The 19,010-nt window shown below is 37.7% G+C and overlaps 1 protein-coding gene across 1 annotated transcript in view; it reads right to left on the bottom strand.

Annotated features, from left to right (window-relative positions):
* SUPT3H (SPT3 homolog, SAGA and STAGA complex component) overlaps nucleotides 1-12,237 on the bottom strand; it is a 43,395-nt gene extending 31,158 nt beyond the window's left edge. The window contains exons 1-3 of the mRNA XM_059831921.1: nucleotides 12,208-12,237; nucleotides 10,922-11,012; nucleotides 9,091-9,227 (exon numbers count right to left, since the gene is read on the bottom strand). Coding sequence (XP_059687904.1) covers nucleotides 9,091-9,227; nucleotides 10,922-11,012; nucleotides 12,208-12,222 — 243 coding nt within the window. The 5' untranslated portion in view covers nucleotides 12,223-12,237. The remainder of the gene's footprint in view (nucleotides 1-9,090; nucleotides 9,228-10,921; nucleotides 11,013-12,207) is intronic.
* Between the last annotated feature and the right edge of the window lie 6,773 nt (nucleotides 12,238-19,010).

Genomic DNA, 19,010 nt, shown 5'->3' with positions numbered 1-19,010 from the left:
TGCCTTAGGTTGAGAGGCATGCATCAGCTTCCTATGGATGAAGCAGGAAAAAATCCTTTCCTTAATATTGGTTTGTGAATGTTCTCACCCATCTGCTAATATCCTGGACCTTGCCTGTTAAATCTCAGAACCCTCTCTTCCGCAGTAGTTGAAATAGAAGAACACCATCAAACCCCCTTCTATCTCATGCCATAGGGAACCTTCCTCTATTGTCTTCATTTGTTAGAAGATCCGATTTTCTTCCACAGAAAGCTTTTTGTGATGTGAATCCTTAAATGGAAGGAGAGAGAAATTCAGGAGCACACAATGAAGCTTGGTCAAACAGTGGCTGCTCACCCAAGGTGCTCCTGCCCCACGGAGCTTTGCAGGTGGGAGCAAAAAAAGCGGGGGGTTGTGAAGCTTTCTGCCAAAAATGCGAGGTCTCTGTGCTGAGGTTTCAGTCTCATTCTTCACAACAGCGTCAGAAAATCTCTTCCTTGCAAGAGGTGAGAAGTGGGAACATCACAGAGTAATACTGTGTTTGAAATTTTTACATAATTTTCATTTGTGTTACAACTCCATGGATTTTTCTTTTGAGTTATGTGAATCCTGTGCCTAACAGTCTTGAAATGGTTTTACACAAGACTAGTTCTTTCAGGAAAGCTTGAGATGTTGAAACTGTTCTCAGTATATGCCTGGTTAATACCTTACCCTAAGAAATAAACTGTTGCCATTTTTTCTAAACATTAGGCTAACGGAGCTTAAAAGATCAGTAATTTGCCACATAAAGGTTCAAAGACCTGAAAAAATTACTTTTGTCCCCCCAAAGCATCTGAATTACATCCTGTCTTGTAGAAAAGATTTGCATTATTGCATCTCTACACAACCTCAGAAATACAAATCATTATCAGCACTTATTTGTTTAATTACTTTAAAGTATGACGGCAATTTCAATAACCTACCACCAATGGGACCTTTGTCAGACTTCAGCATCATTCCTTGTTCCCAATTCTCCAAAGTTTACATGAACAATAACTGTGTTGTGAGTACCAATATGTGGGGACTAGTATATCTAAGCAACAAACACGTTAAAGACAGGATCACAAATAAACACAGTGTTAAAATACACTTAGAAGGAGAATGTTTCTTTAGTCTTACACTTGGCTCCTAATCAAATGCTCCGTGGAAATACTGTTTATATGTATGTGTGTCTACATTTAGTAATAGATATAAATAATATATATATATAAAGTTTCCTTCCAAAAGTTAAGTTAAAACACAGTCAGTTGGGTGTCAAAAATACAAAATACAACAGCCCAGAATCTTCCTCTTCCTTAGAGAAAGTAAACAGTGGCAAAAAAGTACTCAAAGAACTAAAAGACAGAAGAGCAAATAACACCTTGTCCTCCCAGCAAAACCACCTAAATTTGCAGTATGAGCAACGTTCACTAAAATGCTCTAAAAACAACAGTATTTTACCAGGACCGAAGACCCAAACAAATAGCACACCTTATGTAACCATAGCAATCAACCCCAACGCGAGAAAACCCCTAACAATTTTAGATTCGTAGCAGTGTAAAAAGTCTATTGATAATAGGGGCTATAACAAGGAATCTTTTCCACTTGATAGCTTTTTCCCATTCCGACGAGAGTGACACAATATTTACAGACATATAGATAATAATGAAAAGCTGTTTCTGTTTATTTTCTGTTTACTTTTAACCAATTCAACCATTACCCAAGAGAAATAGTGTTTTCCCAGTATCCCAAACATTCCCAAGCAATGTGTAATCAGAGAAACCATTAATACCAGCAGGCTTATTTTTATACCGAATAATGGTTACAAACACGTTGATGCCCAGACAGCTAACTTACAGTTGAGACGCTACTAGTTGTGCTATCTTTGCACTCATCTGGAAACACTGGACTGATGCAGTGAAATTAATTCCCTCTATATTTGCATTCCTAACTTCAGTAAGGTATGTTTTGCAACATCGAAAAAAACATTGCCTAGAGAATAAAGGGGCTTTTTCTTGATTGATGTTTCATCTACGTTCCTTTTAATCTTTGCATCTATCTATATCAAAAGAAGTAGACAGTATATAGGGAGCTGGTGTTGACCTTAGAGTCTGTTAGAGATCATCATTACACTCTTTTTTCCCTATCATCAAGGTCCCACTGCACCACAGAACTTCAGTCTCCAAAAAGAACCACCCCAGAGGCACCAGAAGTACTTTTCCTAACATCTGATGAATTACACTCAAATGTGACTTAAATGTTTTTTGGGGTAAAAAAAAAAAGCAAAGAAGAAATCTCTCTGATCTAAGAAATGAACTTCCCCGTGGATTGTTTCTCTCTCATTTCTGAGTACAGAAGTTGGCCTAAGTTACTGTTTAAACTTTTAGGCAGGTACAGGTAAATGAAATTCAGCCCAACCTGTGGTAGCGATGCACCGAGCTCTCAAAGCAGCTTAAGGGGGTGGGAGAAGGAGATCCAGGGTTTTTTATCACTGCCCCAGAAATCTAGTGTCCTTGGGCAGGAACTTTCCCACTCGTATTTGAGTATTTTACTTAGTCATTGTAAATGCCTTTTCAAATTCAAGGTAACTTCCCCTTATTTGGCCTGGACACACAGGTGAGGATGATACTGGTTTACACTTCAGGTTGCAGTTATTTAGTCCATACATAAATGTTTCATAAGACATAAGGTTTTTAACGCTGTGGCTTGTCCTTCTGTGTCCCATCACTGGGATCCCTTAGCCCATTTTTGCCAATGTTGAGTAAAGAATAAGGAACCTTATTTTCTACCCCCTTTTTTCCCAAAACTTAGTGACCTAAAAGTTAAGGCTATAACTTGAGTTGCTGGTGTAAATAGTATAATATTAGGAAGCTGTAATTCTAGACGTGGATCAGCACAAGAGAAACGGATGATAGATCTGTGACGGTATTTTTAAAGACAGCACAAAAACGCAACAGGGATTATACCCCTGTTCTCAAGTGAACCTGAGCAACCATACGTACTTGTAGGCATAGGTACTCCATCCCTTTACCAGTTCCCCAAAACTCAAGCCTTTTCCACGTCTAATACTTTTTGTCTTAGTCTTTCAGCCTCCACTCCCCACATATAGCCAGGATAGAAGCAGAATGATCACTGACAACACAGAGAAATTCCCTGCAAGGTAAATACATCCAGAGGAGTCTACAGAGCTGTGTAGCTCACTGTAAAGAAGATACAAACATTTGATCAGCTGAGTAACTCTATAAACTCAACTATTTAAACTGCCTGGGTCTCCAGTAACTGCAGCGGGAGATGAGACACTTAACATAAACCCAAAACAAATTTAAACATTTTCATCTGTAGCCAAATGTTACCCCAAGATGTATTCTTTCATAGGTTGTAGCTATTAAAATCAAAGAAGAGTTAGTACTTAGAAACTGTGATTTTAAAAAGTAGTAAGTTATTAGATTTGGGCACAACATTGTGAGATACCAGAAGTCACCACTCAACTAAATGCAAAGATTCTGTCCCAAAATACAGCTTCTGCCGACAAGAACCTGAAATCAGTAAGAAAGTTAAAAACAGTTCTTTCTGAAGCAAAATAAGTTTATCATAAAAATTATATAGCAAAAAAGATGTGCTCTGAGACACAATGCCCTCATGCTTAGTAACATAAAACTAACTAGTTTGTCTTCCGGCATGCAGTTTCTATTAAGTATGTGTTGCCTGTACTATAGCACTAAGCTTTCCATATGGGCCTTAAATCAAATTCCAGTTTGTTATTGATAGACTCTGCATGAACAGATACTCCCTAAAGAGTAATGACCCCACACAGCACTTACACTGGCATAATTTTTGCCAGTGAAATGAGCACAGTAGTACTAAAAGGCCTCAAAACTGTTTCTAAATCATTTCCTGCTTATTTTCTTTGCACATCTTTTCCAAATTAGTACAATGCATTTGGGTACTTCAACACCATCCTGCAGATCCTCCCTTAAGAGAAGAGCTTATAGATTTTTTTTTTTTTTTCACCAAATTTTAGCTGTCTCAGCCGAAAGACACCAGGTCCATGCCCTAGCTCCAAGGGCACCCAGCATAGAGCAACCTGTGTCCGTGCTCCTGCTCTCCAAGCCTCCCAAGGAGAGTGGCCACATCCAAACTGTGCCAGGGAGAGAGCTCCTGGCCCAGGCTGACTCCCAAACTGTGCCCAGGAATCCTTTGGGACAACACTACTTGGCTCAGGTCAAAGCATGACCACACAGAAGTTTTAATATAGGTGATCTTATTCCAGTAGGAAGGAATCTTCTTGGTCACTGTCTAATTTACTACTATAGACGCAACTAAATGCCGGGTCTACCTTATTTCTATGATTGAAACAGCGGGGACTTCCCAAGCATGATTTCTTGTATTCCAAGGTGCTTTACCTGTGTTTAGGTGTCTTGTCCAGACACAAATTAATTGTATCTGAAGACAGACAAAACTAAATGGGAGCAATTTAACCTCATGTGAACAAAGGATATATTCCAAACGGATCTACACTTTATTGCAATCAACTGTATTTTGCATGGAGGCCATTGCATTTCTGTGAGCTTTGTACAGATTTCCTGCTAACAGAAGCATACTAGTGAGCAGTACAGGAAAAATCACATCCACAATGAACTTCCTAGAACAATAATATCACAGAATCACAGAATCACTGAGGTTGGAAAAGTCCTGTAAGATCACCAAGTCCAACCAACAACCCAACACCACCATGCCCACTAAACCATGTACTGCAATACCACGTCCACTATGTATCTGTAGTTTTTAAATACCTAATGTAATTCATAGGACAATACACCTTAAAGAACCACAAGCTTCCGCCAATCCCTTTCCGTAGAGATGTAACTTAGTTTTAACATTTTGCTGGCATCCCGCCTGTTTTCAAGGTAGCGTATTCTTCTAGGGAAGTTATTTTCCCTCCACTGTTTATTCAAACTTGCAATGGACTATGAAAGCATTATGGTAGCGACTGCAACTGAATTATTGCCATATAACATCTGAGTGTTGGAAATATATGCCCAAACTAGCAGTCAGAGGGACAGATGAATGGTGTTGCTCTTAATCCTAGGGGAACAAAAGTGAAACAGAGCATTCACAGCGTGATGCTCTATGCATTCCTTTGTATGCCGGTTTTGATTTCTGATGGGAAGATTTCTTCCTCGTGAGGGAGGTATTGGAACTATGAAACAAATGATAAAAAATGGTTATTTACAGAATGAGAGAGAAGTCAGCTTTGCACTGACGCTGACTGATGTTTTAAAATAGCTATACTTGATTTTAATAAGACATGGAGAATTTGATAGTGGTTCTCGTACAGAAATTTAGCAGAACTGGAGTTACCATGCAGAAAATCACAGCCAAACCTGCAGCTAGTTTTACTCTGGACAGATCACCTCAGAGGTTCAGAGCAGCAACATAAGGACACAAACACCCAAAACTGCATCCCTACCAGAGACTGCAAAATAAGGAAAAATACAAACATTTTAAATGAGCGTGCACCTTCTTCCCACACCAATTCAGCCATATCCCACAGGAATGCCAGCTCTCCCCTCTACATGATATTTAAGAGACAGAGGAAAGCAAGATTGTGGTCCACATGCAAGGTTTTATTTCTCGTGGATTCTGTCATACAACAGGCAATAGAAGGGAAATTGAATTCCCGAGCACCACCAGCTCTGGTTATTCCAGAGCTTAACCTGTCCAATAAAAAAGGGGTGTTAGGTAGATCACCGTTAGATTTTCTTCTCAAGAATGCCTGTTAAGAAGACAACTTCTATGATCCGGATAGCTCTCTTTCACGTGCACAGTTCAACTACATCTATGAACCAGAATAGTTTATTCCAGCTATACCTGTTCTTACTCTGAGGAACAGCGTTTCACTGGTGTTTCACTGCTATCTCAGGAGGGAAAAATACTAACTGTTATGAAAAGAGACAGAGGTGCTATTCCAGTTTTTATTTTGTTTTGATTTTGCCAGTACAGTTGGCTGGTTTGCCACTACTTATTGCTATTACTGAAGTTTTTATAATAAGACATCTAATCACCATGTATCGATAACATAATCTTGTATTACGACAAAGTAATGTGAATTTTGTTCTTAATTTCTCCCCCGTTTTAAGAGTATTCCACTTTCCTTTCCACATTGCTGTTATTACTGTTTTAGAGCTAGTCCCTTTGCTTCAAATAATTAAAACCACAGGATACATCAATACGTTCTATGTACAATCCTAGAAGAATGTCCTTTCTCTTTAATATGACAGTGTTAGTGGGTGTTTTTTAGTCAAAAGTGTAGAATTGTTTGTTCTCCATTAGTAATGTTTGAAAAGTGGCTTGGAGCTTTGCTTACTCCTCCGTGGTACAAATATGGAATAGACCTCACAGAACAGCAAGCCATCTCATGAAGTCTTACCTCCGATTTTATAAAACGTTTTAAAAGAAATGAGTATAAACAATATTTGCTTTTTGTATCATAACTGAAACCATACCGCTAAACAATCATATCCTGTTTAGCCCATAATGACATCAGAAATATATGTTTGTCATCTGCTCTGGACAACTTAGCATGAGTTTGGCCCAAGGCAAAGTGGAACTGAAATCATTTACAGTTGTCCAAACCAAGATAACCACACATTTCTGAGGTAATTGATACCTAAAAGGAACACTGCCTTTAGATCACAGTTCATGATTTAAGTATACTAATTCCTTAAAGAACGCTGTTAGAATCTGTAAAGTGTCTATCGGATTTCCTCCAAAACTTAGCATGGATTAAACAATCTACTGCACAAAGAAAATACGATACGCGAGATTAGCCCATCCACTAACAACTCTTCCTTTAGGAATGGATCACATTTCCTACTATCTTTGATTCCTTTCCACCCACCTCAAAGTGACAACAAAATCCCAAACAAAACAAAGCCAAAAATATGTTAAACATTTTGAATAGCATGACTCAAGCAATCCTTCATGTTTTGTCATTAGTTTTAAAAACAAATAAGAAAGAAAATACATAGTACTGACTTCATTCCTGTATATAATTCATGGATCTATCCTAAAATAAGTAGATCTTTATTTTTCTTTTTTTTTTTAACATGGAAACAGATCAAGAGTTCACAAAATGTAATAAAGTAGAGCAACAGAGAGAAGAATTTGGGTTTTTTTTTTTGTATGTATACACACACCCCACAGTTCCTGAATTATAGTCTAGTGAGAAAAAACAAAACATATAGTCAGATGAAAGATAAATATTTGATTACAGGAACACACTCCTTGACAGACAAACACAGAGTCAGATTTGTCCTTGTCTAGGACAGGGAACTTCATATTTCTAGCAACTTGTGCAGTTTTTTAGACCAAAAAAATATTATACTGGAATGACAGAAGAGAATGCAAAGTCAAGCACATAACCCAATCATTCCAAACAGTGCTGTCATGTATTTTTGTGCATACAACCTCAAAGGATTTGCCTGCCTTTATGCAAAACATAACATTATGCATAAATAAATAAGTAAGAAAGCAAAGGAAAGACAAGCAACCATCAGTTTCCAAAACACAAACAACTGTTCTACGACACTGATTCTCAGCTGGGCAGAAATGGGACTTGTTCCTAGCCAAATTCTTAGAGAGAAGGGATTCTTGATTAGATTTTGAGTAATTGCAATGGGGAGAAGAAAAGAGAAACAGGACTGGGAAAGTCCCAGTTCTGAAAAAGGGCTCCATTAAGAAGAAAAAATGAGACTTACAACTAGGGCAGGAAAAAAATTGGGTTATTTCTTAGAATTTTCCATGAACAGCTGAAAGCGAAATGAGGCCCTAATAGTCAAACATTAAATACACAAATATTACTGGTGGCCACCTCAGCACAGAAGAGAAAATCAGACCAAGGAAACTAGCTTCTACCACTGAAAGGGTATAAAAAGCACTCTAAAAATAGCAAGTTTCCAACAGCCACATCCACTATGCTACTGACTAAAAAGGATGGAAATTGGCCCAAACGCTAGTGTGGAATTGTGAGCGTGCTCCTGACGCGGTTTTGCCTTTGACATCCAGTTGCCCACACAAGACATGAGGAGGAATTGGGCACGAACAGGGACCATGGACTGTTCTCCATAGTCGCTATGGACAGGGCTACCAAAAAGACAGGTAGCCCTGTCCACCTACAGAAAATTTAGCCATAGGAACCCAAGCTGGGCCATGTCACCTGCCTTCAGGGCCAGAGAACTGGCCCTGGCCTAATTTATTAATTAGTACAGATGCAGCCTTTATTAATTAGTACAGATGCAGCCTTTGGATCTTATAAATACTTTAGAGCAAATGGCATTCAAAAAGATGCCCTACTGATAGACAGGACATAGGGTTGAGAAGATCCATAAGGTGTACTTGCTATGATGTAGTATCTTGTGCCAGTATAGCAGAACCTCAGTGAAACCAAGTAAAACTGGTATCAAAACCAACTGGTGTCAAAGCCGTTGTTCCACAGACTTCCACGCTAACACAGCTATAGTGCTTCTTGATCCCACCTAGCTTTTTGACAGTGATACAGTACTGCATTCTGAAATGTAGACATAATTTTTCATAAGGACATATATCAGAAAACAGGACTTGAAAGCAGGATGGAGAGAAGAGCGTATACTGAAGCAAGTTTGCACAGAATATTTTAATTTTATCTGCAAGCTATATTATACGAGAAGAGTCCTCAAATGGTATTGAAACAACTTTCTGATGAGAGGAATAAGGAGAAAGAAAAAAATGATTGTGAAAAATGCGTGTGAAATGTTTATAAATAGAATCTGCTTTCTATAGGAAGGAAATACAAATACATGACAGACAGAAAGATTCGTAACTACCCTTTCATAATCTTCCTTCTCAGCATGCTTGCTTAGGTATCAGGAAATATTTGAGGGAATAGGAAAAATATGGAAATAGGATTCCTTTCAACCATCTGAGCAAAAGGAAAAAACATGTAACAATGATATATAATATGCAGCATGAAAAAGGCATCAGACCGGCATGTTGTATGAAATATTTCACAGTTTTCTCTGCTGGAGCTGGGTATCAGTAAAGCAAAAGAATTACCTCCATTCGCTCTTGCTTGACATCATCAATCTCATCATCTTCAAACATGGCTAAGAGCTCTCCAGTCTGGTCAATGGAGTTGAGAAAGTCTTGAGCAAGCTTCTGCCGTTTGTTGGTGTTATTACTGTTGAATTTGTCTTCACAAAGGGAAGCAAAGAACAACAAACTTAAGTTACTTGGCTTCTCTGAACATCAACCGATGTCCCTACAGAAGGGACATGTTTTAGAATCGGATGCACTGTGCAGAAAAGACCTGTTCTTACTGTCCTCCTCGTACAGGTTGTGCTACCTGACCAAAGTGATGTCACTGCTGGGCTGCAGTAGCACTGTAGTAAAAAAAATCACCTTTAGTGTTTTCTAGTATAATCTAGTGGTTTCTCGTGATCTAGAGAAAGCTAGTCTACTGCTCATATATCATTGTTTCTCACTGAAGGATCCCCAGTGGACAGAGCTGTAGAAGAAACCACCCTTCTTTGGTTGTACAAAAACCTCACTTGTACAACAGAATATATAGAGGAAATGCTCTTTCCTGAAAGCACGCAGACATCCTCATTACCTACAGCCTAAAGCAAACCATAACCCAAACACTAAGATGCAGCTCCACAGGTGATGGACCATTGCTCTACAGCAAAACCTAGAGAACCCTGGCAAGGTGATCTCTGTTGTTCTAAACAGAATAGTAGCTTTAAAGATGTTAGCTTCACAAAATAAAATTAATGGCTTCAGTTACCAAATCCTGCCAGAAAATGCAGTCTTTAATTCCCAGATGAACTCTGTTTAGGAAGCATTTCATGAGCATCTAAATGGCTTACAAAAAATATTTGTTTTAAATAGCGACACAGACTTAAGTATGAAAAAATCCGAGCTGTCAGGTAGGAAGCTATACTGCCAGGTTGTTTGCACAAAACAATGTACTTTCACATGTGGTGAAAATAAAATGCCACAGGCAAATTAAATCTCAAATGACTCGACAAAAACTTATCCACAGATTGACTAAGTCAAAGCAAGAAGTACAATGTTTACTGAGTGTGGATGCTCAGACGAACCAAACGCAAGGAATTCATTGTAAGGGGAAAAAAATAAAAATAAAAGGCTCTGAGAAAGGAAATAAGTTAAATACAAAAAGTTGTGTATGGACATTGCTAGATGTTATAAAAGTATGGCAAGCTTTAGACTTGCTATGATAAGTTTCAACTCAACTTTTTACAAAGGAAATGTTGATTCTTCTATTAATACAAATCAACAAAACTTTAGACCAGCAAATTATATGGCATAAATTAATACATTTTTAATCCAAAGAGCTTTTCTTTTGAATGCATTGGTTATAAAATCCGTGACTTGCTCATGGAATGGGGAAACAAAAGTGTTTTCCAGTCTTTAAATTACAGATTCAAAGTATGAAATGTTAAACCACACTGAAAACAAGCCTGGGTCATATATTAGTATTCGATGACTTTAGATCGTGGGTTTTTTTCTGTAAAACATGTCAAAACCCTTTGATAATAATTTAACAAACGTCCATTCAATTGCACGCGGTAGCTGCTGCATTTAAATTGCACATCCTGAAATCAATTAGCCCTTTAATCAGCACCAGTTTCTTACTTCAACAGAGTTCTGACATGAAGCAGTCTTACTTATCATTTGGATGGTAGATGCAAATACTTACTTTTGAAGTATTTCAAATGGAAAAGCAGAGATTCTAAACCAAATTACTCTGAAGACAGTATTTCTGCGTCTAACTATTAAGCAAGACATTAATACTTTGCATTGAGCTGTTCAGTGCATTTATAAAATATCAAGCCTCCCCAAATTAAGTAAATTTTTTTTCTACCTTCAAGAAGGTCATCTTCTTCTATTCCTTTGACAATTTTAGATTTGTAGTCTCGAAAGAACATGTATTTAAGTAGCCTTCTAAGCTTCTTCTAAGAGGAAAAAAAAATATTAACTAGTATTATATAGTTATTTTTTATTTAGACTAACTTTGTAACACACAAACAGACAAATGTGCAATACATTACTCAGTAAATACGATTTTTTAAATGTTCATAATTTTTGATTCTGCAGAAAGTCCATACATAGAAAGTACATGAAGGTCAGCAGCAATTCCACATTAAATATTATTTATTTGAGCTCCTCGGTACCTTGCTTGCCAACTGTGAGACAGAAATGGGTTTGACTGGCAGAAAGCAGAAATTCAGAAATCAGGCTTCTTTAGGGTACTCCAAGATCTTTGCTTAGTGTGGAAATTCAAACCGACAGATGCCTATTTTGATGAACTTTGACATCCATATTGACCGCCATTTTCAGCATAGCCTTACGGATCATATTGGATAAAGAAACTGCGATTGGTTTTCATGTTTTAGTGCTTTTTAATTTTGATATGGTTTTGATCATTAGGTTTCACCTATCAAACGAGGAAAGAAAAACAAAGGGGAGAGAAAAGGGGGTGGGAAAGGGGGTAACTAAGGAAGAAAATAAGATAAAGGAAGAATAAATAATGACAAAAAAGTAGCTGGTAATAATTTTTTCATAAATTTGAAATTTGAAGAAAGAAAATGAATTTAATCTTCATATGGAAAATTGGTGGTTTTTTAAATTACTGACCTACTATACTTATTATCTAGAGAAAGCAAGACCATCCCTACATTTGGAGATTTTAGTGAGATAAAGTACAGGAAAAATATTATAAAGGAAAAATCAAGACAGGATTTACTGACAGCCTAGATGACAAAAATGTAATGGTCGAACTATCGAATGTCACATCTACACCCTGCATAACGAGAAGGAAATTAGAATGATCGATTTTTAACAAAAAGGCTAAGGATCAATATTTATACCTTTATTAAGAAATTGTTTTGAGCTCTAAGGTACAGTACCCACCCTAAAGCTAGTGAAAAAATCTATTCATAATTGAAGTTACTGGAAAAAATGAGAATTAATTAAAATGTTATGCAATCATTGTACTGTGCACAATACAATAGATGTTGCAGAGCAGCTATACTTTTAAATAAAGCTATTCATGATGATGGACTCCTTTCACATAGGTTAAGCAAACACTTTAAAACATGATAAGCAGCTTACTTTGTAAAGTAAGAAAATTCTGGTTTATTACTGTACCTTATCTTTGCGCATTAAGAACAGGAGATCTTCAGCAGAGATGACTCGAGCTCCTCTCAGCTGAGAAACTTCAGCTGCTTGCTGCAACTAAAATAAATTAATAAATTAGGATGGTTGTTTCTGTGTTAAAAAAATTAAGGTTTGTTTTAAATAAGTTCAGATAATATTTTCATGGTAGTGCATAGCAAAATACAAGCTATGCACTAAAACGCAAGCTGGGACCCTCAAAGGTGTCACTCATTCAGCTCTTGTTAGCCAAGAAGTGAGCAACAATTTTACAAAAAGACTGAAAGACTTTTGACAAATCTCAAGAAAAGCTTTTTTGTTTATATTTAAAGTGATTGCTTTTTGAAAGTGCTACATCCCTTTTTTTCTTTCCTTGCACCACATTAGCCCAGAGAACCAACATGTAATTCTCTCAGGCAATGTAAAAATGCCAAATTCTTGCCATAGCACTTTATCTGCAACTGTGGAAGGGTGGCTGATCCCTCTCGATATTTTTTAGAAAAACAAATATTAATTTTAAACAGCTTACCTAAGTATTTTTTGAAAGAAACTCTACCCCTATTTGACTTACTATTAGTACAAACCAGACTCACATGAAGACATTTTTAGGGATACTTTCACTTCATTTGCGAGAAAGAAAATAAATTGATAGGAACCATCAACTCTATTAATAAAATAATTGGAAAAACCTTACTGAGCAGACCAGGCCATTCAGTTATGAAAGAGATAAAGATAGGATTGAGCAATGAATGCCACAAAAATTGGTAAGAGGTGGCCAAAGGAGTGTGAAGGGAAGAACTATCCTCACCTCCATTGCGACAATGCCTCTAAAGGTCCCAAACTCCTCAAACTGTGCTGTAAAGAGCAAAAATCTCTTTGTAAGGGACTACGCATGTCAGCCTTGGATTCACCTTCAGTAGGTGCAGAAAAATGGGCTCGTTTATACACAGATCATATCAAAACCAGTACAAGATTAGAAACCAAACTTGTGCAAGTTGATGCTTATCAAACTACTGGGCTAAGGAGGTCCAACCCAAATGCACAAGAGAAGTCTACGGGATTTGCTCCTTTCACCTCGCTAGCCTTTGGTTCTGGCATAAGATGATGCTGTAGAGAAGGTGGGATAGAAAGGATGCTTCACAGCATGGAATACACCTTATCCTCGAAATTCAAAAACATTGTCCAAAAGGCAAGATTTAATCACAATTTCTTTGCTCTTATCCTCGTTAGCCATTTGATGGATGGACTGACAGTGAGAACACCACAGAAGTTATCAAAAGGAGAGACACCTTAAAAAATTCTTGGTATTAAAACTCATACACACCTGTAACACGATCGATAAACAGAAATTTAATTTATTTTCAAATATCTCCATATTCTTCTTTCAGAAATGCATTAATGCACCTGAAAATAATTTAAAGAAATCCTATCCTTCATACTCACACTAGCAATGGTTTCACTCAGTATCACTGGCTGAATAAGTATATTATTAATCTGAGCTCCCATGCTGCTATGACTTGAAATAGGCCTATTCAGAAGTTAAAAAGATCAACAAAAACAGTAGCTGTTTCTAATATCCAAAGGGGGGGGGGGGAAAGATTTTCATTTTGGCAAGTGTTCAGTGGGCAAAAGATTCAGTCCATAAATCATAATACTGGACTGCATTAATTTTTTTCCACACTAATCACATGCATACAAAACGTTAACTGTATCTCGTACGCACAACACAAAACATACTGCTCGAAGAGTTTCAGATTTTCCCCCTGGAACCCTCTCTCAGCCCTTGCAGTCACAGAGACCAGAGAGATTTCAGGAATTCAGAAGTCACAGTAATATAATCTTACTTGAAAAATGTAGGAATGTGAAAAACGATAGTTCTATTTTTTGGCATAAGCAAAACTGTTTCTTATTCTGATTAGATTGAGGGCACGCAAGCTACTTATATTTCTAACGTAAAATATAAAGAGCTGGATAAAAATCAATTTACCAAGAACGAGCCAGTATTCATCTCTGGTGTAAATCTATTGCAGTTAATGGATTTATGCCAAGGCTGACTTTGGCCCCGCTAAGCTTAAAAGTGTTACAAAACCTGACCTTAGCATGGTGATAACACGACACAGCTTTTCCAAATATCATACAGAACAACGGCAGAAATATTCGACATGAAAGTATGCTCTCGTTCCCTAACACATAGAGGACCGTAACTATAATCTTGAAGGTCCCTTCCAGCCCAAACCATTCTATCATTCTGTAAGACATTAATTTTCTTACCATAAAATTACCAGATATGTTAATTTCTGCGTGTAGCTGAAATACCTTTTTTCCCCCAAATGATAAACACGTGACAATGTCATTTAAAGCAAAGATTGTGCGCAACCTGCTTACAGGAACCTCCCAATGAAGTACGGGAGAGTAAGGAGAGGAGGCCAAATTCACGTCCCATTTGCATCTAAGTAAATCCTGAATAACACTGGTTACTTTAATGGAGTTATTCTGGGCTAAACGCAAGATCAAAATCTGGAATAATATTCTCAGTTTCTACCAAGAGAATGAAAACTTTATTCTCGTATTGCCTCAACTTTTGCATCTATTTTATTTTAAGGAATGAACACACGGCATTTAATTTTTTTGGCTTAAAGAAACCGAAATACAAAAATAATGACTTCCTGCACAGTTATAAAATATGGATTATTTATCCAAACAGACCATAACGAGTTCTGCATTGGTACACATATTTACCTGGGAAGCCAGGATATGCTCAGGTAAATATGTATCCAAGCAATTAAAAAAAAATTACGTACCACACAGCCGAGGTTGGGGGGAAGATGTATTTATAGTTTTAACACACACACACACACACACACACACACACACACAATTGACTCATTCAAACCACAACACGAGTGCTTTGCTATAATTAGTATTATAACAAACTGTCTTATTTGACTGTCCCAGAGTTGCCATTAATATGCAATAAGCCCCGATTCCTTAATTTCCGGAGCTGAGGGCCTTGTTGAGTCATTACCGTGGTCGCGTTACATGATGAAGGGGGATTTCAGGAAGCCATACCAAAGAAACGATCCATCTCCGAGCACCCGAGCATTTATCATTCCAGAAAAGCAATTTTCAGCTATGCAACCTTGAAGTCAGGAGGTCTTTCACCTTTCGCTGCAGTGGAAGCATGGGGGGGGTGTTTCCTTTGTGAGAGCAGGTCTACCGCCTGGGACGCCAGGTGATCGGCGTGATATAAATGCCCCAAGAACTTCTCACACATGAGGTTACTATATGGCAACAGTGGAGATATGGCAAGAATTTCTCACCATCTCCCTTCTCCAAGCCTCAGTGATATTCAGTGCCAGTCACAGAATCTGGGGCAGCAGCAGTTCCAACATACTCGCTGTCTTTGCCTAATTTTTTTAATGATTAAAATTATTTAATCCACATTACAAAATATTTTGCTTAGGATTATCTTGAAGAACTGCAAACAATCCAAATTACTTAGCTTTTTAAAGAAAAACAGGCTAAATTTCCTAATTTCCAGTAAACAATATTTGAGACCTGAATATATATTTTATTACAGCCAAATTATGAACCCCTAAAAGTGAAGTTTAAATAACGGAAGTGTTGAAATGACTTTAACTATAGAAGCACAAATAGCTCTGTTAATAATTAGGAGTTTATGAAAAATAAGTGTATTTTACAATTTTTCACATTACAAAGAAGGTAGTATATACAGTAACTATATTTTAAAGTCTAAGAAGAAATGGCTGGGGAATAATATTTTAAAATGTAATCACTGGTTTAATGACTTTATGAAGTTAACTTTCTTGGCAGGATGAACTGAAGTATGTTAACAGTCACCTTACGGCTATTTTCTTTTTGCAACTTCTGCAAATTATAGATTTGTTGAAAGGAGTATTCATTCTCCTATGACAGAAGCACAGTTACTTCAATAGTACTGTCTGCTTTTTTTTTCGTAATTATTTTTTCTTCCACTACCTCCAAAGTCAACAATCACCGATACTTCTACAAAACCGTCTTGATGGACAAACAGACAAAAAGCTGGAAACCAAACATACTATGTTGTGACATAATCCTTCCAGTTAAACTGCAGGATGGAGTTGAAACGGTAATGTTTGCGTGCCTTGAAACTGCTGGGAGCCAAGAATAATGCTTCAGGAGCTATGATTTTCTTTTCATTATAGAGGAAAATTAGATCACAGTTCACCTGGACGAATTCTTTTCTGAGGCAGGCAGGTTGTTTTGTTATTAAATATGCATTAAAATGTCCTATTTTTTCATCTTTTCTAGATCAAAAGTATGCAACTATAACAACACCAAAGAATATTCCAAATTTAGATATAGTGCCGTAAATGTGTTTTAAAGAGAGCATCCCAATACTTCTTTGAAGGGAATTAAATAGAAGAGATAAATACAGGTTTCCACTTAAATCTTTCCATATAATATCTCACATGCTACTAAAACTGACACCTGAGCTTCTAATTCTCCCACACACAGGAAAAATACAGAATTTGTTTCTATAAGTCAGCACAGGGATGTGCTTTATGCCGTGAGCTCATCTTGGGAGGATGATTAACATTATGGAGTCTGTTAGAGCACTCTAATAGGTAATGATTTAGGATCACCACACAAGGGTTAAACAGCATGACTAAACCGTCACAAGCTGTCTAAACCACAAAACTTTCATCCGCAGGTTAAAAGACAATCAATTTTCATGTTATTAGGTATCTGTTTCAAAATCTCATTTTTTTTTACTGAAGACCATTTAATGTAACACCAGGTGATTTTGTGTGACCTTGAGAAGATAAAGCTCTGCGTCACATTTTGAGGCTTTAGAGGAGCACTTTCTTCCTTGACATACAGTGAATTTCAGTCCACGCAGATTAAGAGAATAAGAAAATATCAGTTCATACCCCACTGTCCCTGGCATTGAGAACTTGTTTTCAAGTATGTAATTTGTTATATTTGTTTCTTCAAAGAAACCTTGCTCTTTAGTCTCTGAAGCAAGATCGACTGCTTTGTCTTGCCTCCTAGTTGGTGGCAACGGCTTTTCCGCAGTTCAGCCAGCCCGAAGAGCTGGATCTGGATACAGAGAGTCTGCAGCCAGTTATGAGTAGCTGGAGAAGAATTATTCCAAAAGCATCTCCAGCAATAAGCAGGTTACACAAGGACTCCTTCCCTTTGAAAGCACAAAGAGTACGTCTACCGGTCCAATACTCAACGATGGTTTTGCCATCAGAGGTGACAAGCAGTTGATACAAATTCCAGGCCAGGTTGGACGGGGCTTTGAGCAACCTGATTGAGTGGAAGGTGTCCCTGCCCATGGCAGTGGGCTTGGAACTAGATGATATTTAAGGTTCCTTCCAACCCAAACCAATCTGTGATTCTATGGTTCTGTGAAGTCAGACTGTTCTAACAAACACTGGAGAAAACAGCCCCTTCCCCAGCTGCCTTCAGACTGAAATTGTGTGAAAGCCAATCCTACGGACTCCAATAAACAGCCCTAATCTCAGCCTGCACGTTTTTAACCATACCACTGCTATCAAAGACCCCTACAGATTAGTATGATGATGAAAAGGTATCTTGTTATTATTCCCATTTGTTTAAATTGAACATTTAATATAATTTTCGACATCATCTTCTCTCTTCATTCTACTGGCAACCCACATATTTCTTTTTATTACAGAAAAGGTTGCAGGCTTTCTTTGGTTTTGATTTTTGTTTTTTAGCAACACAGTCAGTACAATCCAAATAGAAGAAATGCAACAAAAGAAGGTACATATTTATAGGGAGAGAAAAAACCAAGAGCAGAACACCCTGCAGCTTGCTCAAGCTGATATTCTTCACGTTACAAACAAGTTCCTTCTAAACATACAAAAGACAAAAAAAAATTTCCGAAAAATGAACACAGCCTTTAGAAAACTACATGCACTCAGCCTGTGTAATGGAATGGGCTAGCAGGAAAATGTGATGTGCTGCTGGAGCTTATCTATGGTGTACCCACAGTTCACTCCACTGGAAAACCCCGCAGCTGGAAGGGGAAGACTTTCTACTGACCAATGTCATAAAATTGAACATTACTAAACAAGTCTAAGTTAAAGCACATACCATTTCTTCTCAAGGAAATGTATAAATGCAACATCAGAAGAGGCTAGACTGTATTTGGCCACCCAGGACAACTTCAGACTGTACCCTACAATGCATCTCAGAGCAGCAGACTCCCAAACCACAGTGATACATGGGGTTATTCTGCCACAGATGTGGACACTTACCAGATTTATGTCCACCTGATCCTCAAGTTTATCAAGCTCCCAGTGGACTGAAGCTCTCCCATTTGTTAGCCACCCCCCAATTTAGTATTATTAACAAAGTTGTTGAGCATACCCTGTGTCACCCATCCAGGTTGCTGATGAAGACATATGGGCCTCGTTACTCCACTCTTTACCAATGTCTAAGAGATTTATGATCTGTTGCTCCATAGGAGAAGGGAGGGGAAAAGTAGGTGAAAACCTTTTCTCAGGTGTGGAATAATTCAATTTTCACAACGGATTCTGTATGTTTGTTCAGCTCCTTGGATATGGTGTAGTAACTCCTGCAGTTCAGTAGGCAGTAGAGCAGTAGTCCCACCATGATCTGGGATTAAGGAAAGCTGAATCCTTGTGCTCCCTGTTTTTGATTTTTAGTAGGCATAAACCATAGCTGAGCTCCACATTTGCTGACACTCTGAACCATTCTTGTTTAAAATATAAACAGGTACAAATATTAGAAAAATGGTA

Source organism: Gavia stellata, chromosome 2 (genome assembly GCF_030936135.1).
Source record: "Gavia stellata isolate bGavSte3 chromosome 2, bGavSte3.hap2, whole genome shotgun sequence".
Lineage (NCBI taxonomy): Eukaryota > Metazoa > Chordata > Aves > Gaviiformes > Gaviidae > Gavia > Gavia stellata.
This window is presented reverse-complemented; position numbering and strand designations above follow the sequence as displayed.